General features: G+C 36.7%; 1 protein-coding gene across 4 annotated transcripts in view; it reads right to left on the reverse strand.

Moving 5' to 3' along the window:
- LOC127850137 (aryl hydrocarbon receptor nuclear translocator-like protein 1) overlaps window positions 1-24,833 on the reverse strand; it is a 112,340-nt gene that overhangs the window by 52,495 nt on the left and 35,012 nt on the right. For 3 of the 4 annotated variants that reach the window (XM_052382964.1, XM_052382944.1, XM_052382973.1), the window contains exons 2-3: window positions 11,627-11,855; window positions 4,157-4,225 (exon numbers count right to left, since the gene is read on the reverse strand). In XM_052382964.1, the coding sequence (XP_052238924.1) occupies window positions 4,157-4,225; window positions 11,627-11,829 (272 nt within the window). In that variant the 5' untranslated portion in view covers window positions 11,830-11,855. The remainder of the gene's footprint in view (window positions 1-4,156; window positions 4,226-11,626; window positions 11,856-24,833) is intronic. The other variant, XM_052382954.1, reaches the window with a different exon arrangement.

A 24,833-nucleotide genomic window follows, 5' to 3' on the forward strand; every position in this document is an offset into this window, starting at 1 on the left:
TCCTTATATTTCGTGAAACTACGAGGATTGCTAATATAAAGTATAAAATACATCAGCTATTGTATTAGCACGGACGGCCGAGTGGTCTAAGCGTTAGACTTTTACTCCAGGGGTCAGTGCTTCGAGCCCAGTTGAGGGTTTCTTTTTTTTTAAATCTATTCTTTTTTTTCTGGAGCTTTTATGATCCAATGTATACATTTATCTATATAAAGCATTGAAGGACAAAGTTCAATCTATGCAAAAATCTGTGAAAAGATCCCTTTCACATTCTTCTGAGATTGGTAAGTTTTTGAGGGAAAACACAGATTTATGTACATAATAAGAATTGCAATATATGTGGTGGTAATTCAAATAGCTATCTTTGTCTTGTAAAATATTGATTCATGATTTGAATAAAAAAATTAAGCTTGTTGTGTGAACAGTGATACCGAGATGCTGGTCAAACAAAATTGCATTTAATTTTAACTTGGAACAACCGGACTTTGCTTGACAAGTGAAATGTCGGTGTGATTTTCAAATATTTCATCCAGGATGAGCCCTATTAGTGCAATTTAAGGCTAACAAACTATATCGCATGTGAGTAAGAACCATAAACCTGTTGACATGTACAGATTTGGCTATTATTTGCTTATTTTTGTGTATGGCAGACATATGATTTGACTCGCTGTCATTTCCTTCAGAGCAATGTTGCATACCTTTCTATGTTTAGAGTATTTAGTACATATGGAATGTTTTTATGACATTTTTGGTGTAATTGTCTTAGGGAGGGACAGACTGACAAGCTGTAATTGTCTTAGGGAAGGACAGACTGACAAGCTGTAATTGTCTTAGGGAGGGACAGACTGACAAGCTGTAATTGTCTTAGGGAGGGACAGACTGACAAGCTGTGATTGTCTTAGGGAGGGACAGACTGACAAGCTGTAATTGTCTTAGGGAGGGACAGACTGACAAGCTGTAATTGTCTTAGGGAGGGACAGACTGACAAGCTGTAATTGTCTTAGGGAGGGACAGACTGACAAGCTGTAATTGCCTTAGGGAGGGACAGACTGACAAGCTGTAATTGTCTTAGGGAGGGACAGACTGACAAGCTGTAATTGTCTTAGGGAGGGACAGACTGACAAGCTGTAATTGTCTTAGGGAGGGACAGACTGACAAGCTGTAATTGTCTTAGGGAGGGACAGACTGACAAGCTGTAATTGCCTTAGGGAGGGACAGACTGACAAGCTGTAATTGTCTTAGGGAGGGACAGACTGACAAGCTGTAATTGTCTTAGGGAGGGACAGACTGACAAGCTGTAATTGTCTTAGGGAGGGACAGACTGACAAGCTGTAATTGTCTTAGGGAGGGACAGACTGACAAGCTGTAATTGTCTTAGGGAGGGACAGACTGACAAGCTGTAATTGTCTTAGGGAGGGACAGACTGACAAGCTGTAATTGTCTTAGGGAGGGACAGACTGACAAGCTGATTCCAGTTGACTCCTGCCTATGCAAGTCTGTATGACCTCTCAATATTATTCACTAGGTGCCATGGCATTAAGAAGAATGCCAACTAAATTTGGTCAAACACACAAACACCGATGACAGTATACATATGTTAACACATCCATCGAACTTAATGCCTGCTTATAATAAACAAACAAACAAGCAATTTGATTTTGTAGTTTGGTAAATTTATAGGTTACATAATATCATGCACCTCTGATAATTTGAAAATTCACAAAATTCATTTCTGGGATTCGTCACAAAGAGAGAACAAGTGCATTAATGTAGAACACCAACATTATTGAACAAGAAATACCATTAAAATATGGGATAGTCAGTGTATTGTATTTTTTTAATTAGGTTTACCATGCAAAACACAAAAAGAAAAAGAGGTATGAGATTGTGTATGGGTTCTGCATGGTTAACAACTTGACTACATTGCAATACAAATAGAGGTGCATGATTATTGTCCCTTATTTAAATTACAGCTTTGTCACAGACGTGACGTATATATACCCCAGTGGCTACATGCTGCATTGACACAGACTATTTTGAATGCTGTCATCACAAAACAAGCCAAGCTAATTTATGGCGATTTTTTAGAATTATTATACCATTATCATGTATGCCCATTTTAACCTTTGAACTCTTGAATTCTTTCGCATGACACGGCGTCCAATGACTGTGAACAAAATTAATGTACAATCATTTTAAAATCTCATAATGAATGACACTGTTATGGCCCGGAAAAGCTCATTTAAATGGCCATTTTTTACTTTTGAACTCCAAGTGTTACCTTGACCTTGGAGATATCGACGCAATTCTTTCGCATGACACACCGTCCAATGATGATGAACAAATGTACCTAGTAATTTTAAATGGACTGTCAACCAGGACGACGTAGAAAAGAAAAGTTGTAAAATACCGTATTTTTTTACAATTATTAGTTTATATTGATTAAAATATCACGACTGGTATATTACTTTACTTGAAAAAAGTTGTTGAGTTTTTATATTTTCGCTACATTTGGTATTAGATTTTACTGGGTTTGTCTACCAGGCATCAGTTAACTATAAATAACGCCAGTAGTTGATCATCATCATCACTTGGTAAACCCAGGAATGCTAATTGTGCATGCGTAGTGAATTGTATATATCTAATATAGAAAATGATCAATCTACTAGCGTTATTTATAGTGTGTATGTTGTTATGTCACCTATTTTCGCGATGTACTTTCGATTTCACATCGGGAATTTTCATTACCAAATATACTGAAAATATGAACTTTCTTCAAGTTATATAATATACCAGTCATGATATTTTAATCAATGTAAACAAATAATTGCAAAAAAAACGGTATTTTAGAACTTTTCTTTTTTCATCATTCGTGGGTTGACAGTCCCTTTAAAATCTCACAATGAATGACTTAGTTATGGCCCGGACAAGATCATTTATGGCCATTTTTTACCTTTAATCTCAAAGTGTGACCTTGACGTTGCAGATATTGACGTATTTCTTTCGCATGACGACCGTCCAATGATTGTGAACAAATGTACTGAGTAAATTTAAAAATCTCACAATGGATGACATAGTTATGGCCTGGACAAGATTATTTATGGCCATTTTTGACCTTTGAACTCAAAGTGTGAGCTTGACCTTGGAGATATCGACGCAATTCTTTCGCATGACACACCGTCCAATGATGGTGAACAAATGTGCCAAATGGTTTTAAATTCTCACAATGAAGGACATAGTTATGGCCCGGACAAGCTAATTTATGGCCATTTTTGACCTTTTAACTCAAAGCGTGACCTTGACCTTGGAGATATTGACATAATTCCTTCGCATGACACACCTTCCTATGATGGTGAACAAATGTGCCAAATGATTTTAAAGTCTCATAATAAATGACAAAGTTATGGCCCGGACAAGCTCATTTATGGGCATTTTGACCTTTGAACTCCAAGTGTGACTTTGACCTTGGAGATATCAACGTACTTCTTTCGCATGGCACACCGTCCCATGATGGTGAACAATTGTACCAGGTCATTTTAATATCTAACGATAAATGACATAGGTAGTTATGGTCTAGACAAACTTTCAGTTTAAAACGCACAAAGTGACCCGTGACCTTAAGTTTTTTACCTGGCATGACCCATATTCAAACTTGACCTAGACATCATCTAGATACAATTTCTGACCAAGTTTAGTGAAGATCGGATGAAATTTTCCGGACCGACCGTCAAAGTGACTCCTATATAACCCCCATTACCAATGGTAATGGGGGTATAATTTACCTGACATTGACCTTGATTCATGAATACATACCAGAACCATTCTGATTAATGTATTAGTTTGTGCACTTGAATTAGGTTAATTGAGATTTACAAAATGCCAGTAAATAAATTATCCTAATTCATGTGTATTTGGTTCCGGTTAACAACTGGACTATACAACAGAGGTAAAAGAAAGTGTATTGATTTTGATTCACAACTTGACCATCTGAACAACGACAGAACAACATAGCAATAAAAAAAATGGTGTATTGGTTCAGATAAATAACAGTGATACACAGGTATTAAAGCAGGTATACAGATTGATGTTGGGAATAAGATGAAACAGTTCTGATTGACAACAAAATCATCTCACAAATTCGGACCAACAACAGTATTACCTTGCATACTTTTTTGTGTTTTCAGGGTCCATTGAGTCCTCATCGTCATCCCCTTCAAATGACGAGACACTGAAATATGACATGTTACACATAGACTGGCAGCAATCCTATTTTGTAGAGTGGGAAAGCATGAGCTATGTTTGGAATCTGACATGATTTATACAAACATGTTTTTAACATTGTCAAATCCCACAGGCACCAGATGGGTGGATACTGAGACCGAGATTGGATACTTAAAAATGAGGTCTTATTACATATAGACATACCCTTATCCTTAAAATGTTTCAATAATTCGGTTGAAGATCAAATATCAATAAACTTGATGACATGCAATTCTTTACTAATTCAAGCACTGTCATAAAGTAGCGACTTTCTAATAAAGATGTCAAGTAACTACACGGATGCTAATTGAAACAAGAGGGACATGATGGCTCTGGGTCACTCACCTGAGTAGAAGTCATGTTAAGCAAGGGTTGTTAACATTGTTTTGTGTAAAGAAAGGGTTTGTTGTTTTGGCCGATATATCAATATATATGCATTATAAGGAGGTTTTTTGTGTTTGATTATGCTGTTTACAATAGACATTCGCTTCCCATTGCAACAAATGTTTATTTTGGGTAAAAGTGATACAAGGGCAGTAATTTAATAATGAGCATAATCAGCAAAAGAAAATGGAAGTTCATTTTTTTCACAAATTGTAGTCAAGCTTTGAGATCATTATGTAAGCATCTCAGCATCTAAGGATGTTAAACTGGATGACCTGTTTTTGCAAGAACAGCGTTAGATACAGAAAACAACTGTATTTTTCAATAGATTGAGAGTTCATAAAACAGTTTTTGCATAATTAAATATTATACGTTGAATTGTGATCATATATCAAAGTATATTATAAGGAAGTAAATGAGAATGAGAATATCTACTAGAAATTCTACATTGATCTTCTTTTCAGGTACCAAACATCTGACACTTTCTTATAGTTAAAATATAGAAGTAAACACACACAAGAAATTTGAAAGTGTTTCATATCCAAACAACTGTCAAACTATTTGGAATTTAAATGCACACAAAACTTGAAGCATAAATACATTATTTTTGCAAAAAAACAACTACCAGAACAACTATTTAACCAAACAGTTTTTGTGCTTCTTAAAAATGTGATTAATTGCTGTTGTTTTGTTTATAACCCAATCGTTCACAATTTGGACAAGTTATTTTAAACTACCAGAACAAATTTCAGACTCACCTTGCAATGATCATTCCAAATGAAACACCAATAAAATAGTTTAAAATCACAAAATCTTTGATTATCACTCACAAACTACTGAATGACTTCAAACTGTATACTATAAGCAGTCTATCTTATGAGTGGTGTCCATCTGACATCAAGAAAAGGGTCTTTGATGTGCAAACCCAGTTATTTGGGGCCAATTTCCAGGGAACTGTAAGCCTGTTATACACATGGCTATTCATCATCATCAAAATTGTGCACCAACATCCTCATTACAACTAGAGTGTTAACATGGTTTTAATATAGTCATATAAGAAAAAAATGCCTCGCCCCGGGTTGGCAATGTTTTTCAACTAACTGTAACCATTTTGGAACTCAGCCGAGCTATCATAAGAATAAATGTTCTGACCAAGTTACATGAAGATTGGACAATAAATGTGATTTCTTGAGTGTTAACAAGGCTTTACTATGGCAATATATGGCAATATAAGACAAGAGGGCCTGAAAGGCCCAAAGTCGCTCACCTAAGATAACAAGATATTATTGGGAAAAATCTTCTGACCAAGTTTCACGAAGCTTGGAAAATAAATGTGGCCTCTAGAGTGTTAACAAGGTTTTACTATAGCCATATAAGGATAAATGCCCCACCCCCTAGCAGCCATGTTTTTCAACCAACCGGCATCATTTTTGAACTCGTCCAAGATATTATCGGGATGAATCTTCTGACCAAGTTTCATGAAGATCCGACAGTACATGTGGCCTCTAGAGTGTTAACAAGATTTTACTAAAAAAAAATGCCCCTCCCCTTGGAAGCCATTTTTTTTCAAATAAACATAATTATTTTCAAACTCATCCAAGATATCATTGAGACCAATCTTCTGACCAAATTTCATGAAGATTGGACAATAAATGTGGCCTCTAGAGTGTTAACAAGGTTTTACTAAAGCCTTATATAGCCATATAAGGAAAAATGCCCCGCCCCTTGGCGGCCATGTTTTTCAAGCAAACGTAACCATTTTCGAACTCATCCAAGATATCATTAAGACAAATCTTCTGACCATATTTCATCAAGATTGGACAATAAATGTGGCCTCTAGAGTGTTAACAAGGTTTTACTATATATAGCCATATAAGGAAAAATGCCCTGCATCATTTTCGAACTCATCCAAGATATTATTGGGATAAATCTTCCTACCAAGTTTCATGAAGATTGGACAAAAAATGTGGCCTCTAGAGTGTTAACAAGATTTTACTATAGCCATATAAGGAAAAATGCCCCGCCCCTTGGCAGCCATGTTTTTCAAGCAAAGGTTACAATTTTTGAACATATCCAAGATATCAGTGGGACAAATCTTCTGAGCAAGTTTCATGAAGATTGGAAAATAAATGTGGCCTCTAGAGTGTTTACAAGGTTATAATATAGCCATATCAGGGAAAATGCCCCGCCCCCTGGCGGCCATGTTTTTCAACCAACCGGCATCATTTTAGAACTCATCCAAGATATCCAACTATCGGAAATGAACAAACAAAGAACTCATAGTTTGCTTTTTTTATTGCGTTAATTACAGGTTCATACAAGCGAGTATCGGTACATAACATGCTCATCTTTGAACTCGTTGGTCAAAATACAACCTTGTAGTAATTGTCTGTCAAATAAATTAAGCATTTAAAATTATTTAAAACACAGTGCAAACATATATATTTGTAATTTATACTACATGGCATGGTATTTTACAAGCGCTTGTTATTACCAGTAGTCGTTGATACAATTGACGCTATTTTCTGACACTTTAATTTTCGAAGTTTTCGGACACCTGTATTTTGTGAATATTTTTCGTATGTAAGTTTTTGGACACCAAAATAAATAATTATTTTTAAGAGTCCAAAAACATAGAGTTATTACGGTAAAGATTGTATCATTTATCAGTCAGATATAAATAATTTTTTCTCCAATACATGATTATTTTTCTAAATTTAATTTCCAAGCTTTCAAAAGTATTTCATAACTGTATATTAATCAGAAGATATACTAGTACTTATACAATATGTCTGTCATAAGTAATAAACAAGAGAGCATGACACTATAACAGTCACGACTTGCATGATATTGACCTTTATAGGCAACCCTTATAACTTGTTTAACTTGATGCAGCAACAGTACTTTAAGTCTGACATTGATTTTCATACCACACCTTTTCTAATTAAATGTCAACAACATTTGTATGCCTCAAATTGCAATAAGAGGGCCATAGGCCCAGAGTCGCTCACCTGAGACTTCATGCCACTGAACTGCTCTCAGCAACTTTTGAGATGTTTATGAAACCATTTTCAAACATCTTTCAACAAGAGAGTTAGCATGGTTTACTATGCCATTAAAGGAAAATGCCACATTGTGCTCTGATGAGCTAAAAATGGCACACCCCCTAGCAGCTTTGTTTTTCAACAAACAGGAACCATTTTTTAACCCATGCAACTTATCATTAGAACAAAATTTGATAATCTTACAAAGCTTTATGAAGATCGGACAATTAATGTGGGCTCTAGAGTGTTAACAACCTTTTACTATAGCCATATTCAGTAAAATGCCCCGCCACCTGGCAGCTATGTTTTTCAACCTACCATTACCATTTTTTAACATGTCCAATATATCATTTGAAATCTGGAAAATTAAGCACAGAGTCTGAGGCAGTAGTTCCCCAACAGGGATAAAGGGCAGAGCCCTGAGCTGTACCTTATTGTTTTTTTAAGTCTTTCTATTTGCAATTTCTGGTGAGTACAATGCAAAATACTATAAACTAGACCATCCATAACACCGCATATGTTTTTGTCATTCTATAAAAATGTTATTAAGAACATAAAAAAATAAATTAAAATCCGCAAACCATACCTTATCTGAAAAGGATTTTCTGAATAAATTATCAAACAAGGGCTGTTTGTAAAACATGCATGCCCCCAATATGAGCTGTCAGTTGTACACAGCCATTGTTTTTTGTCACTGTGACCTTGACCTTTGACCTAGTGACCTGAAAATCAATAGGGGTCATCTGCCAGTCATGATCAATGTACCTATGAAGTTTCATGATCCTAGGCCTAATAATTCTTGAGTTATCATCAGGAAGCCAATTTACTGTTTCGAGTCACTGAGACCTTGACCTTTGACCTAGTGACCTGAAAATAAATAGGGGTCATCTGCCAGTCATGATCAATGTACCTATGAAGTTTCATGATCCTTTGTGTAAGCATTCTTGAGTTATCATCTGGAAACCATTTTACTATTTCGAGTCACTGTGACCTTGAACTTTGACCTAGCGACCTGAAAATCAATAGGGGTCATCTGCCAGTCATGATCAATGTACTTATGAAGTTTCATGATCTTAGGCATACGCATTCTTGAGTTATTATCCCGAAACCATTTAACTGTTTCGAGTCACTGTGACCTTGACCTTTGACCTAGTGACCTGAAAATCAATAGGGGTCATCTGCCAGTCATGATCAATGTACCTATGAAGTTTCATGATCCTAGGCCTAAGCATTCTTGAGTTATCATCCGGAAACCATTTTACTATTTCGAGTCACTGTGACCTTGACCTTTGACCTAGTGACCTGAAAATCGATAGGGGTCATCTGACAGTCATGATTAATGTACCTATGAAGTTTCATGATCCTAGGCCTAAGCGTTCTTGAGTAATCATCCGGAAACCATCTGGTGGACGGACCGACAAACTGACGGACCGACAGACCGACATGTGCAAAACAATATACCCTGTCTCTTTGAAGGGGGGCATAAATATGTATTTAAAAATGAAAAAAATATGCATATCGTTTGTCTGCAGAAAATAACCAAGAGCACCGCCAAGCGGGTGCAGGCCAGCACATCTATTTTTCTTTTTAGAGGTGAAGGGACCTATCTCAATACTTCAATGAAAAAGGGGGAGGGGTGGGGCTGGAGAGGGCTGTATAGTGTGGGGGTGCGGTTATTTATTACATTATTTTTCAAAAAAGAAAAAAAAAAAGGTTTTTTTTTTTTGGGGGGGGGGGATGGATTCTTGGGTGGGATGGATGGACAGTCTTTTAAAAATAAAACAAGGGCTGTTTGTAAAACATGCATGCCCCCTATATGGGCTCTCAGTTGTAGTGACAGCCATTTTGCAAATATGTTTTGTGTCACTGTGACCTTGACCTTTGACCTAGTGACCTGAAAATCAATAGGGGTCATCTGCGAGTCATGATCAATGTACCTTTGAAGTTTCATGATCCTTGCCATAAGCTTTCTTGAGTTATCATCGGGAAACCAATTTTACTGTTTCGGGTCACTGTGACCTTGACCTTTGACCTAGTGACCTGAAAATCAACAGGGGTCATCTGCCATTCATGATCAATGTACCTATCAAGTTTCATGATCCTAGGCATAAGGGTTCTTGAGTTATCATCCGGAAACCATTTTACTATTTCGGGTCACCGTGACCTTGACCTTTGACAGAGTGACCTCAAAATCAATAGGGGTCATCTGCGATTCATGATCAATCTACCTATCAAGTTTCATGATCCTAGGCATAAGCATTCTTGAGTTATCATCCAGAAACCATTTTACTATTTCAGGTCACCGTGACCTTGAGCTTTGACCTGAAAATCAATAGGGGTCATCTGCCAGTCTTGATCAATGTACCTATGAAGTTTCATTATCCTAGGCATAAGCGTTCTTGAGTTTTCATCCGGAAACCATTTTACTATTTCGGGTCACCGTGACCTTGACCTTTGACCTAGTGACCTGAAAATCAATAGGGGTCATCTGCCAGTCATGATCAAACTACCTATCAAGTTTCATGATCCTAGGCATAAGCATTCTTGAGTTATCATCTGGAAACAATTTTACTATTTCGGGTCACCCTGACCTTGACCTTTGACCTTGTGACCTGAAAATCAATAGGGGTCATCTGCCAGTCATGATCAATCTACCTATCAAGTTTCATGATCCTAGGCATAAGCGTTCTTGAGTTATCATCCGGAAACCATTTAACTATTTCGGGTCACCATGACCTTGACCTTTGACCTAGTGACCTGAAAATAAATAGGGGTCATCTGCGAGTCACGGTCAATCTACCTATCAAGTTTCATGATCCTAGGCATAAGCGTTCTTGAGTTATCATCCAGACACCATTTTACTATTTCTGGTCACCGTGACCTTGACCTTTGACCTAGTGACCTGAAAATCAATAGGGGTCATCTGCAAGTCATGAACAATCTACCTATCAAGTGTCATGATCCTAGGCATAAGCGTTCTTGAGTTATCATCCGGAAACCGTTTTACTATTTTGGGTCACCGTGACCTTGACCTTTGACCTAGTGACCTGAAAATCAATAGGGTTCATCTGCGAGTCATGATCAATGTACTTATCAAGTTTCATGATCCTAGGCCTAAGCGTTCTTGAGTTATCATCCGGAAACCATTTTACTATTTCGGGTCACCGTGACCTTGACCTTTGACCTAGTGACCTGAAAATCAATAGGGGTCATCTGCGAGTCATGATCAATCTACCTATCAAGTTTCATGATCCTAGGCATAAGCGTTCTTGAATTATCATCCGGAAACCATTTTAATATTTCGGGTCACAGTGACCTTGACCTTTGACCTAGTGACCTCAAAATCAAAAGGGGTCATCTGCGAGTCATGATCAATGTACCTATGAAGTTTCATGATCCTAGGCCTAAGCATTCTTGAGTTATCATCCGGAAACCACCTGGTGGACGGACCGACCGACCGACAGACCGACTGACATGTGCAAAGCAATATACCCCCTCTTCTTCGAAGGGGGGCATAATAATACAAATAAATATGTATGTTTTTTTAACCATGTTTAAAAAAATATATTAATCACCATTAATCATTTTAGTTAAAAGCAAATCAATAGAGGAAGTTGTCAAAGGTGACACGTGGTTATTGTTATGGTTATCACACTACACAAGCGTGAATGTGATGTACAATGAAGGCCCTAAAATATGGACCAAACTAGATTAAGTTGTGAATGTCTGGTTATAAAGTACGTAAACCAAGTGGTTTTAACGTACTGTAAACATTAACCTCTGAATTCGTAAACTGATTATTTGTTGGTTTATTTTCTAACTGATTTTTTTCATCACCAATCTGGCAATTGATCACCAGAGCCAAGATTTCATTGTGTTGACGAGCAATGAGTTAATTTTGCAAACTGGTTATTATATATTTTTCCACTCAGAAATCTTACTCATAGTTCTGGCCTTTCCGTTTCCTCCCACTCGTGTAGGAGGACCCACCAGGTGTGCTGGGGCTGGCGATGGGCTGCATCATGTTTGGGCTGGGGTAGGGTGAGGAGGCCAGACCGGGCATAGAGTCCATGGCCTGATAGTAGCCTAGGTCCACGGGGAACCCAACCTGTGTCAGCTCTGGCTGGTCCATAATGGGCAGCATCCAGTCATGTTGTTGACTGAAGAAGTCTGCAAAAAGAACCAGTCAGTGAAATTCGCAGTTCAACAAAGTTGTTGAGTGAAAAAGCCTGCAAGAGGAAAAACTCACAACAGCACAACTGAATCACCAAAAACTAAAAATAGTCTTAAATTTATCTTTGCAGTTCTTCCAACCAACAATAAACACAGTATTATGTGAAGTTGGAATAAGACATCAATTTGGGAATAAATTGTGTTTTCTCAAAAGTGCATAATACCCTGCTTTACAAGTTGTATTTATTGAGTTTTACAAAATATAATTAAAATATAAACGTGCATATATAATAACATCATTTAAATTGATTTTACTACAAAACTGGATTTTTTATTGATTTTTTAAAAATCCTAATAAAATGAGACTGTGTCCATGCGGCGCATGAACACAGTTTAAAAATACAGTTAAAATTATTTTTAAAAAATCACTGTTAACTTAATGAAAAAGTCATAGAAAATTGCTTATTAAGCTTGAAGTATAGATAAAATAGTACAAAAATAAATTCAGATCATGAAATGAATAGTTTTGTTTGAGAATATCATCAAAATGATGCCCATTCCCAGTTTGATGTCTTATTCCCAATTCACATAATACAGTGTTAATAGCACAATATTTTAAAATTATATTTCAAGAAATACACTGTACAACCATTTTGACACACACCAAATAATCCTCATGTTGGTAAAAACATTCAAGCAATTTTTTAAATCAAGTTTATTCTTGTCATCATATTTCTTTATTTTATGTTTTACTTTTAATACACAAACCTTCAAAAACAGCAAAGCTTAAAACACAAAAAAACACATTTTATTTCCATGTCCATGGCAACTACAGAACAATTTTACCATGCTAATTACTTTTGTTTCTTAGAATAATTATAGGAGCATCGGAAACATACAACAAAATGTATTTTTGTGATATTTTTATAATATATTAGACATAAATTAGAGAGCAGTTCTACTCCTCAACACAATCCATGACAACATCACATATTAAGATGCCACTTTGTTGTTGTTGTTGTTTTATTATGACAAACCTGCTAGAAAGGTAACTATCATCAAAGTACAAAATAACTTTAAAATGACTTTGAATATTATAATTTTATAAAGACAAGAGGGCGTAGATGGCCCAAGTTCGCTCACCTGAGACGAGTCGGTTCATTCAATCTTTACCACATGTCAAACTTGACCTAGATATTGTCCAGACAAACATCCTGGTCAAGTTTCATCATTATTGAACCAAAACTCTGGCGTATGGAGTGTTATTGTTTTTTTAAGATTTGACCTTGTTACCTATATTTTGAGTTGACCCCCATTTCCAAACATCAAACTTTATTGCTTACAATGAATAACAAGGGCTGTTTGTAAAACATGCATGCCCCCCATATGGGCTGTCAGTTGTAGTGGCAGCCATTGTGTGAATACGGTTATTGTCACTGTGACCTTGACCTTTGACCTAGTGACCTGAAAATCAATAGGGGTCATCTGCCAGTCATGATCATTGTACCTATAAAGTTTGATGATCCTAGGCCTATGAGTATTCTTGAGACATCATCCGGAAACAATTTTACTGTGTCGAGTCACTGTGACCTTGACCTTTGACCTAGTGACCTGAAAATCAATAGGGGTCATCTGTGAGTCATGATCAATGTACCTATGAAGTTTCATGATCCTAGGCGTAAGCTTTCTTGAGTTATCATCTGGAAATCATTTGACTGTGTCCGAGTCACTGTGACCTTGACCTTTGACCTAGTGACCCGAAAGTCAATAGGGGTAATCTGCAATCATGATCAATGTACCTATGAAGTTTCATGATCCTAGGTGTAAGCGTTTTTGAGTTATCATCCGGAAACCATTTTTCTAAGTTGAGTCACCGTGACCTTGATCTTTGACCTAGTGACCTGAAAATCAATAGGGTTCATCTGCCAGTCATGATCAATGTACCTATGAAGTTTCGTGATCCTAGGCGTATGCGTTTTTGAGTTATCATCTGGAAACCATTTTACTGTTTCAGGTCACCGTGAACTTGACCTTTGACCTAGTGACCTGAAAATGAAAAGGGGTCATCTGCGAGTCATGATCAATGTACCTATGAAGTTTCATGATCCTAGGCATAAGCGTTCTTGAGTTATCATCCGGAAACCATTTTACTATTTCGGGTCACCGTGACCTTGACTTCGACCTAGTGGCCTCAAAATCAATAGGGGTCATCTGCGAGTCATGATCAATGTACCTATGAAGTTTCATAATCCTAGGCCTAAGCGTTCTTGAGTTATGATCCGGAAACCATCTGGTGGACGGACTTCTAGAGTGTTCAACTGTTTTCACTATATACATATAGAGAAAAATGCCCCGCACACTGGCGGCCATGTTTTTCACCGATCATTTTCAAACTCGTCCGAGATATCAATAAAACCAATGTTTTGACCAACTTTCATGATGATTGGGCAAAAATTGGGACTTCTAGAGTGTTTACAAGATTTCTCTATAGCCAAATAGGGAAAACTGACACTATATACATATAGAGATAAATGCCAAGCCCACTGGCGGCCAAGTTTTTTCACCGATCTGGACCATTTTCGAACTCGTCTGATAAATCAATTATTACAATGTTTTGACTAACTTTCATGATGATTGGTAAAAAATTATGACTTCTAAAGTGTTTACAAGGTTTCTCTATAGCAAAATAAGGAAAACTGCCCCGCCCACTGGCAGCCTTGTTTTTGAACGGATCGGAACCACTTTTGAACTCAATCAAGATATCATTAAGACAAACATTTTGACAAAGTTACATGAAGATTGGGCATGAAATGTGACTTCTACAGTGTTTACAAGGTTTTTCTTTTTTTGACCTAGTGACCTAGTTTTTGACCCGGCACAACCCAGTTTCAACCTTGGCTGAGATTTCGTTGGGACAAAGCTTCTGACCAACTTTCATGAAGATGGGACAAGAAATGTGGCCTCTAGAGTGTTGTCGAGCAAATGTCAATGGACGGATGGACATACGACGGACAAAGACCGGTCACAAAAGCTCACCTGAGCAATCAGGTGAGCTAAAAAGAAAGAATCCTGTACAGATGGAGACACTGGTGTTGTGTTTTTTGCTACAAATTACCTAAAAAGGCAGTCATAATAATAACTTTACAAGATTGGGAATGGGGCTGAATTTCTGGCCCAAATATGACAAAAATACGATTGCTATTAAAAGAGCAGTTAGCTTAAAGTAATACATTTTATATTTCATAATCCAGATGTTTGTTTTTTAGCAAGGTATATAATACAAATACCATAACAATAAGAGACAAACTTGCTTAAACATTTTATCAAGTATGAACCAATATAACAATTTTATTGTATCCAGCAAATCCTTATTGACAATGTCTTTGAACATGCATTGGATCCAAAGCAAACTGTGAACATGCAATGTTATGCAGTGATCTTTTTTCGAGAATTATTGATTACTTGGGAAAGTTCGAAAGTCAGTAAACAGGCCTGTAACAATTCCATCTGACAATTCATATAATTTGTACTGATGTCAATAAGCTTTCTGATAAAGAACGCTTTAAAAATGCACGTGAATACATGCTTATTAAGTCAGGGGTTTTGCTGCTGATCGCCATTGTCAGGACTTGGAACAAATTTTCTAAAGTCGCGACAATGTTTTCAAAATAGTGAATGTCATAATTACTGACACTATCATTGCAGTCCGTGCTAATATTTGATATCAAGAAATCTGGTCTGGTACATTACTGGAGAATATTAAGTCATCAGATTGCATTAAAACAAGCCAAAAAAAAGACCATTAAGTTTATTTCCTATCTGCTTATGTATTTAATTAATTTTTAAGTCGCTTAACCCTTTAAGACTTAGATAAGTATTGTGACGCATTTGTAGTCCCTTAGAGGTACATTTAATTAAAGACCTTTCTTACTAGATTCAAGTTTTAAAGGCTTCATTTCAGATCCTTAGTTACTGATAAGCAGCAAACAGCATAAAACCTAAACAGACTGTTAGTTACTACCAGGCTGTTCTGGTTTTATAAGATATAAGATGGCCATATTTTAAATAAGCTGTGTATTGTTTAAATATGTTTTACTTAACTGTTAGTAATCTCTAATGTATTTTCATACAAGATATCTGAAAATATAGATTTTGTTATTACTATTTTTATTATTATTTTGAATGTTTTAGTCAACTGTTGGATCCCTTCTTTAAAGTCATTACCTTACACCATCAGTAGGTCCAGCAATAAACAATAACAGAAAGGGTTTGGCCAAACCACAAAGGAAAAGACACAATTAAAACTAGAAATGGCGCGGCAGAGGCCGACGCGTATCCCCACGCCGAATGTTTGACCTAGGTGTGCCCCAGGGTTGGTAATGGGGCCATGCATAGCTGAGATTGACCGTATTGTCATAAGAGAAGTTCATCATCAATTAGAAGTGAATTGGTGTAGAAATGAAGAAGTTATAGTAAAAGGCAATTTTGGGTGGGTGTGACATATGTGGGCAGGGCGCCCCAGGGTTGGTAATTGTGCCATGCATAGTTGAGATTGACCGTATTGTCATAAGAGAAGTTCAGTATCAATTTGAAGTGAATCGGTGTAGAAATGAAGAAATTATAGTAAAAGGCAATTTTGGGCGGGTGTGGTCTATGTGGGCGGGGCCCCAGGGTTGGTAATGGGGCCATGCATAGTTGAGATTGACCGTATTGTCATAAGAGAGGTTCAGTATCAATTTGAAGTGAATCGGTGTAGAAATGAAGAAATTATAGTAAAAGGCAATTTTGGGTGGGTGTGATCTATGTGGGCGGGGCGCCCCAGGGTTGGCAATGGGGCCATGCATAGTTGAGGTTGACTGTATTGTCATAAGAGAAGTTCAATATCAATTTGAAGTGAATCGGTGTAGAAATGAAGAAATTATAGTAAAGGCAATTTTGGGTGGGTGTGGTCTATGTGGGCGGGGCCCCAGGGTTGGTTATGGGGTCATGCATAGTTGAGATTGACCCTAATGTCATAAGAGAAGTTCAGTATCAATTTGAAGTGAATCCGTGTAGAAATGAAAAAATTATAGTAAATGGAATTTTTTGGTGGGTGTGGCCTATGTGGGCGGGCGCCCCAGGGTTGGGATTGGGGCCATGCATAGTTGAGATTGACCCTAATGTCATAACAAAAGTTCAGTATCAATTTGAAGTGAATCCGTGTAGAAATGAAAAAATTATAGTAAATGGAAATTTTTGGTGGGTGTGGCCTATGTGGGCGGGGCGCCCCAGGGTTGGGAATGGGGCCATGCATGGTTGAGATTGACCGTATTGTCATAAGAGAGGTCCAGTATCAATTTGAAGTGAATCGGTGTAGAAATAAAGAAGTAAATGTAAAATAACCTAAAAAAATGAGTGATAATTTCTGACGCGGCCCCACCCCAACCGCTATAACTTTTGACCCAGGGGTCAGATCAAAATTCCAAATAGTGCAGGGTCGCACATATGCTCATAGCTACCATGTGTGTAAGTTTCAAGGTTCTAGTGCTTTTAGTGTAGGAGGAGATAGTGGCCAGGACGGACGGACAGACAGACAGACAGACAGACAGACGGACGGACGGACGGACGGCGGAGATAACCACAATATCCCCACCTTTTTTTCAAAAAGCGTGGGGATAATAAAGTTGCCTCCAAACACTTCTTTGTTCAAAAAACCACGCAGTTCACCTACTGATGATTAGTATATAAACTCTGAGCCATACAGTTTACCTACTGATGATTAGAATATAAACTCTGAGCCATACAGTTCATCTAATGATGATTAGCATATAAACTCTGACCCAAACAGTTTACCTGCTGTTGATAAGAATATAAACTCTGAGCCATACAGTTCACCTGCTGATGATTAGAATATAAACTCTGAGACATACAGTTCACAAACTGATGATTAGTATATAAACTCTGAGCCTTACAATTCACCTACTGATGATAAGTATATAAACTCTGAGCCATAAAGTTCACCTACTGATGATTAGTATATAAACTCTGAGCCATAAAGTTCACCTACTGATGATAAGTATATAAACTCTGAGCCATACAGTTCACCTACTGATGATTAGTATATAAACTCTGAGACATACAGTTCACCTACTGATGGTTAGTATATAAACTCTGAGACATACAGTTTCACCTGCTGATGATTAGTATATATACTCTGAGACATACAGTTCACCTACTGATGATTAGTATATAAACTCTGAGCCATAAAGTTCACCTACTGATGATTAGTATATAAACTCTGAGCCATACAGTTCACCTACTGATGAGTTGTATAATAAACTCTGGTGGGTTCTTCAACTACATCTACAAACAACAACAATTGCAACAGACACAACACAAGGCTTGAGATAAAGGTCTCTTACTTACCTGTCATACAACTATTTTCAGACATATTTACTTCTAGAAAATGCTTTTCACAAGTTAAAATGTTTATCCATATTTTTTCTTTTATCTCATCTTCTTCCTTGGTGTATCTAGAATTAGATTTCACACATCCCCTTTCCTCATTTTGTTGCCAGGTATCTCAGTTTTGTCACAACAATATTGTACATTACTAAAGATATTGACCTCACTAAAAACAAATTCCAATAAGAATTGTCTCTGTCAATATGGATTGATGATTGTAAAACAAACCATGGTGCTTATTGGTGACATGACCCACAAAGGTATCATAATGATCACGAGGGTTACTTGCTGAAAGTATATTCATGAATTTTCCCAAAGGTATTTAATATCTTAAAGTGCCACAGCTAGAATTTGAAAAGGGCAGGGGCGCTATTTTTCAAACGGGCGCTAATAGCAGTGAGAGGTATTTTGTCAAAAGGGCACTTTGGAGTATGCAGTCCTATCTTGAATGGAGCATATTAATTTTTAATTAATTTAATTTTTAAATTATTACTTATAGTCAGAGTATATTATTTCCATCTTTGTTAAAACATGCAAATAAAATGTTTACAATGAGGAAGACATTAATAATATTGTAATTTGCGATTTTTTCTAAATATGTAAATTTAATTGTGCCATTTTTACTGTTCATTTTTTTGGTTACTTTCATCTGCAATAAACTAAAACAGGAAACCTTTAAACAATTTACACCCTCATGAATGTTAAAATATTAGTGCAATAAATTAAAATATAATGACCACCAAATTAAAACAAAATTAATTGTTTCAATTTTTAACTGACTTAAGTTAAAAAGTGAAAGTAGATTAACATGTGCAAACGCAAACACTTAACTCAACTTGATAATGTTATCCATTTAAATCTTAAATCTTTTGGGAAATATGTATGAAGAATGTTCAAAGCACAAGAGATGCTGTTCTTTTGTATTGTTCGCATTGTATTAACCCATTAACACTTAGATACGTATTTTGACACATTTGTAATACCTTAGGAAGTTAAATTTAATTAAAGACTTTTCGTACAAGATTAAAGTTTTTAAAAAGTGTCATGCACGCCTTTTATAGTGATTTGTCTTGTGGTTGATTCAACACACCTCTTACAATTTCGATCATCCATGAATAAAAAATAAACAAAAAAAAAGACACCCATACCTGTGAGATATAGTTATACAGTGCAATATATTGTATTATACTGCTAACGCTTATCTTTGTTTTGTGCAATTATCAATGTTAAGTCTTTAGACCGCCTTTATTCTGGTGTTAATGGGTACTCAATATCATGCTGTTGAATTATTATTGAGATGTTAAAATGTTAATATTATAAATACTTATCAATTTATTGACTGACAACACATGCCTGTATGCATATGTTTGACGTTATTGTAACCAATGTCAGTGCTCATGAAAATCCCGAATGTAACCAATTATAATCATCTGGTATATAATCATCAATATTCTCCGCCAAAGAAACTTATAGGTTCAGCCTTGTTCTGAAATTCCATGTGTAACGTGATATCTAAAACAAAAGATTGTCAAGCAATATGGTCCCCTACCGGTGAAACTCCACCATTGTCAGTATTTTTAATTTTATTTGTTGCCGTAGCAACCAGAATTCTTGAAGCAGGAACAAAATGTATTGACATGCATAATCTCCATCTATCCATGTTTCAAGTTTCATGAAAAAATATGAACAAAAGGGCCAAGATGACCCTAGTTCGCTCACCTGAGAGGAGTGGGTTCATTCAATCTTTACCAAACGTTAAACTTGACCTAGATATTATCCAGACAAACATCCTGGTCAAGTTTCATCATTATTGAACCAAAACTCTGGCATATGGAGTGTTTTTGTTTTTGTAAGATTTGACCTGGTGACCTATATTTTTAGTTGACCCCCCCCCCTTACCAAACATCAAAATATTATGACCAAGATTCATAAACTCTGAAACAAAATTGTGACCTCAAGAGTGTTTACAAGGATTTTGTATAATATAATGAAAATTTGGACAATCTAAGTGCAATAATTATGGCATTAATTATGTGATATATATAAAACCAATCTTTGTACCAAGTTTCATGATGATTGGGCAAAAAATGTGATTTCTAGAGAGTTCACAAGCTTTTTTTACTATATAAATATAAGAAAACTGCCCCCCCGGCAGCCATGTTATTCAACTGACCGGAACCATTTTCGAACTCAACTCTCATATCAAGGAAACAAATGTTCTGACCAAATTTCATGCAAATCGGGCCAAAAACGTGACTTCTAGAGTGTTCACATGTCTTCACTATATACATATAGAGAAAAATGCCCCGCCCACTGGCGGCCATGTTTTTTCACCGATCTGGACCATTTTCGAACTCGTCCGAGATATCAATAACACCAATGTTTTGACAAACTTTCATGATGATTGGGCAAAAATTGTGTTTTCTAGAGTGTTTACAAGGTTTCTCTATAGCCAAATAAGGAAAACTGCCCCCCCCCCCCTCGGCAGCCATGTTTTTTAACTGACCGGAACCATTTTCGAACTCAACTCTCATATCAAGGAAACAAATGTTCTGACCAAATTTCATGAAAATTGGGCCAAAAAAGTGACTTCTAGAGTGTTCACATGTTTTCACTATATACATATAGAGAAAAATGCCCCGTCACTGGCGACCATGTTTTTTCACCGATCTGAACCATTTTCGAACTCGTCCGTGATATCAATAAAACCAATGTTTTGACCAACTTTCATGATGATTGGGCAAAAATTGTGACTTCTAGAGTGTTTACAAGGTTTCTCAATAGCCGAATAAGGAAAACTGCCCCGTCCACTGGCGGCCAGGTTTTTCAACAGACCGGAACCACTTTTGAACTCGACCAACATATCATTAAGGCAAACATTTTGACAAAGTAACATGAAGATTGGGAATGAAATCTGACTTCTACAGTGTTTACAAGGTTTATCTTTTTTTTTACCTAGTGACCTATTTTTTGACCCAGCATGACCCAGTTTTGAACTTGATCGAGATATCAATAAGACAAATCTTCTGAACAAGTTTTATGAAGATCCGACATGAAATGTGGCCTCTAGAGTGTTCACAAACGGAATGTGGACGACGGACGGACGAACGGACGGAAGACTGACAAAGACCTGTCACAGAAGCTCACCTGAGCAATCAGGTGAGCTAAAAACTTTTAAAGTTATCGCAGGATCCAGAAAAGTGTGACGGACTGACAGACAGACTGACGCACAGAGCACTAACCATTAAGTCCCCTATGGTTTCACTGGTAGGGGACAAAAAGCAACAGCGTAGAATTGTGGAACTGGTCAATTTTGAAATATAAAATAATTTGACTTTAACATTGCTTACCGTAGTAAATCTATGTTTTCGGACACTTAAAAATTAAAATTAAAATCATGTCTAAAACTTCACAAAAAACAGGTGTTCGAAAACTCAGAGTCGAAAATTGAAGAGTCTGAAAATAGCGTCAATTGTATCAACGACTACCGGTAATAGCACGCGCTTGTAAAATACCATGCCATATAGTATAAATTACAGTTATATATGTTTGCACTGCATTTTAAATAATTTTAAATGCTTAATTTATTTGACAGAAAGTTACTACAAGGTTGTACTTTGACCAACGAGTTCAAAGATGAGCATGTGATGAACCGATACTCGCTAGTATGAACCTGTAATTATTGCAATAAATTCCATTGTTCGTAAAACTTGCAATAGGGCGCATCACACTTTGAAGCATTTAGTATATTTCACAATTATTTTACTGAAAAGGGGTAGTACCATTGCGGTAGATAATTGAACTGTTAATTGGCACTACCCATGATAGTTGTCATAACGCTTATGCTATCAGGCGAAACCATTGTTCAATACTGGTTTACAAGGTTATTTACCCAAGAACGCAAATGTAATGGTCTGTTGCCCTCAGGCATGCACCTGCCATGTCTTATGATGTTCATCTGGTTGTAAAACCCCATGATCGAAGTGTCATTAGATATCGAAACAGGACCAAAATTTGGTAAAATAGCGCTGTAAAATATACTGTCCGAAAACTTAGAAACATTAATTATGGACAAAAACTGGTGTGTCCGAAAATTAAGAGTCATGAAAAATAATTATTTTTGCTAAAATAAGGGGTGTCCGAAAACTTAAGAGTGTCTGAAAACATAGAGTAATTATTGTATACGCCAATAAACATTTTTTTTATTTTAAGCTTTTGAAACATAGAATTTTTTTTATGAAATGCGGCTTTTATTTTTGTTTGGACAATTTATTCCATGCAGATTACCCAAGACAATATGAGAACATTTACAAGAGAACGTGAGATTGGCTTTGGGCGGCTCAAGAGAACTACATTGTGCTTCAGAAGTTGCCTGAAACAGATCTCAAGTTTAATCGGAAATGTTCTGATATTGTCGAACGAAATTCACATGGAATAAATTGTGACACAAAACAAGACTATTACAAAAAAGGGCCATAATTCCGTAAAAATGACAACCAGAGTTATGCAACTTGTCCTTTTACTGTACCCTTATGATAATTTGCAAGTGTTCCAAGTATGAAAGCAATATTTATGATACTTTAGGGGTAAAGTGGACCAAAACACAAAACTTAACCAAATTTTCTAAGTATAAAGGGCCCATAATTCCGTCCAAATGCCAGTCAGAGTTACATAACTTTGCCTGCATAGTCCCCTTATGATAGTTAATAAGTGTTGCAAGTATGAAAGCAATAGCTTTGATACTTTAGGAATAAAGTGGACCTAAACACAAAACTTAACCAAATTTTAAATTTTCTAAGTATAAAAAGGGCACATAATTCTGTCAAAATGCAAGTCAGAGTTACATTACTTTGCCTGCACAGTCCGCTTATGATAGTCAGTAAGTGTTGCAAGTATGAAAGCAATAGCTTTGATACTTACGGAATAAAATGGACCTAAACACAAAACTTAACCAAAATTTTCAATTTTCTAAGTATAAAAAGGGCACATAAATCTGTCAAAATGCACGCCAGAGTTATCTAACTTTGCCTGCCCTGTCCCCTCATGATAGTAAGTAAGTGTACCAAGTTTGAATGCAATAGCATTGATACTTTCTGAGAAAAGTGGACCTAAACGCAAAACTTAACCAAAATTTTCAATTTTCAAAGTATAAAAAGGGCACATAATTCTGTCAAATTGCATGCCAGAGTTATATAACTTTGCCTGCCCAGTCCTCTCATGATAGTAAGTAAGTGTACCAAGTTTGAATGCAATAGCATTGATACTTTCTGAGAAAAGTGGACCTAAACGCAAAACTTAACCGGACGCCAACGCCGACGCAGACGCCGACGCCAAGGTGATGACAATAGCTCATAATTTTTTTTCAAAAAATAGATGAGCTAAAAAATGAAGAATTTTTAAAGTTATCGCAGGATGCACTATTTTCAGCAATATTTCTAGTCTATTTGTTGCCATAACAGCCAGAATTTTTGACGTAGGAACAAAATGAAATGACATGCATAATCTCCATATTGACATCTTTTCACGTTTCAAGTTTTAAGAAAAAAAGGGCTGTTTGTAAAACGTTGTAGTGGCAGCCATTGTATGAATACGTTTTTTGTAACTGTGACCTTGACATTTGACCTAGTGACCTGAAAATCAATATAGGTCATCTGCCAGTCATTATCAATGTACCTATGAAGTTTCATGATCCTAGGCCTAATTATTACCGGTATTGAGTTATCATCAGGAAACCATTTAACCGTTTTGAGTCACTGTGACCTTGACCTTTGACCTAGTGACCTGAAAATCAATAGGGGTCATCTGCCAGTCATGATCAATGTACCTATGAAGTTTCATGATCCTAAGGCGTAAGCATTCTTGACGTATCATCCGGAAACCATTTTACTGTTTCGAGTCACTGTGACCTTGACCTTGACCTAGTGACCTGAAAATGAATAGGGGTCATCTGCCAGTCATGATCAATGTACCTATAAAGTTTCATGATCCTAGGCGTAAGCATTCTTGACTTATCATCCTGAACCATTTTACTGTTTTGAGTCACTGTGACCTTGACCTAGTGACCTGAAAATCAATAGGGGTCATCTGCCACTCATGATCAATGTACCTATGAAGTTTCATGATCCTAGGCATAAGCATTCTTGAGTTATCATCCGGAAATCATTTTACTATTTCGAGTCACTGTGACTTTGACCTAGTGACCTGAAAATCAATAGAGGTCATCTGCCAGTCATGATCAATGTACCTATGAAGTTTCATGATCCTAGGCCTAAGCATTCTTGAGTTATCATCCGGACACCATTTTACTATTTTGAGTCACAATGACCTTGACCTTTGACCTAGTGACCTGAAAATCAATAGGGGTCATCTGCCAGTCATGATCAATGTACCTATAAAGTTTCATGATCCTAGGCCAAAGCGTTCTTGAGTTATCATCCGGAAACCATCTGGTGGACCGACCGACAGACCGACCGACATGTGCAAAACAATATACCCCCTCTTCTTCGAAGTGGGGCATAAAAATATGAAGAA

The sequence above is a fragment of the Dreissena polymorpha genome, chromosome 1 (assembly GCF_020536995.1).
Source record: "Dreissena polymorpha isolate Duluth1 chromosome 1, UMN_Dpol_1.0, whole genome shotgun sequence".
Lineage (NCBI taxonomy): Eukaryota > Metazoa > Mollusca > Bivalvia > Myida > Dreissenidae > Dreissena > Dreissena polymorpha.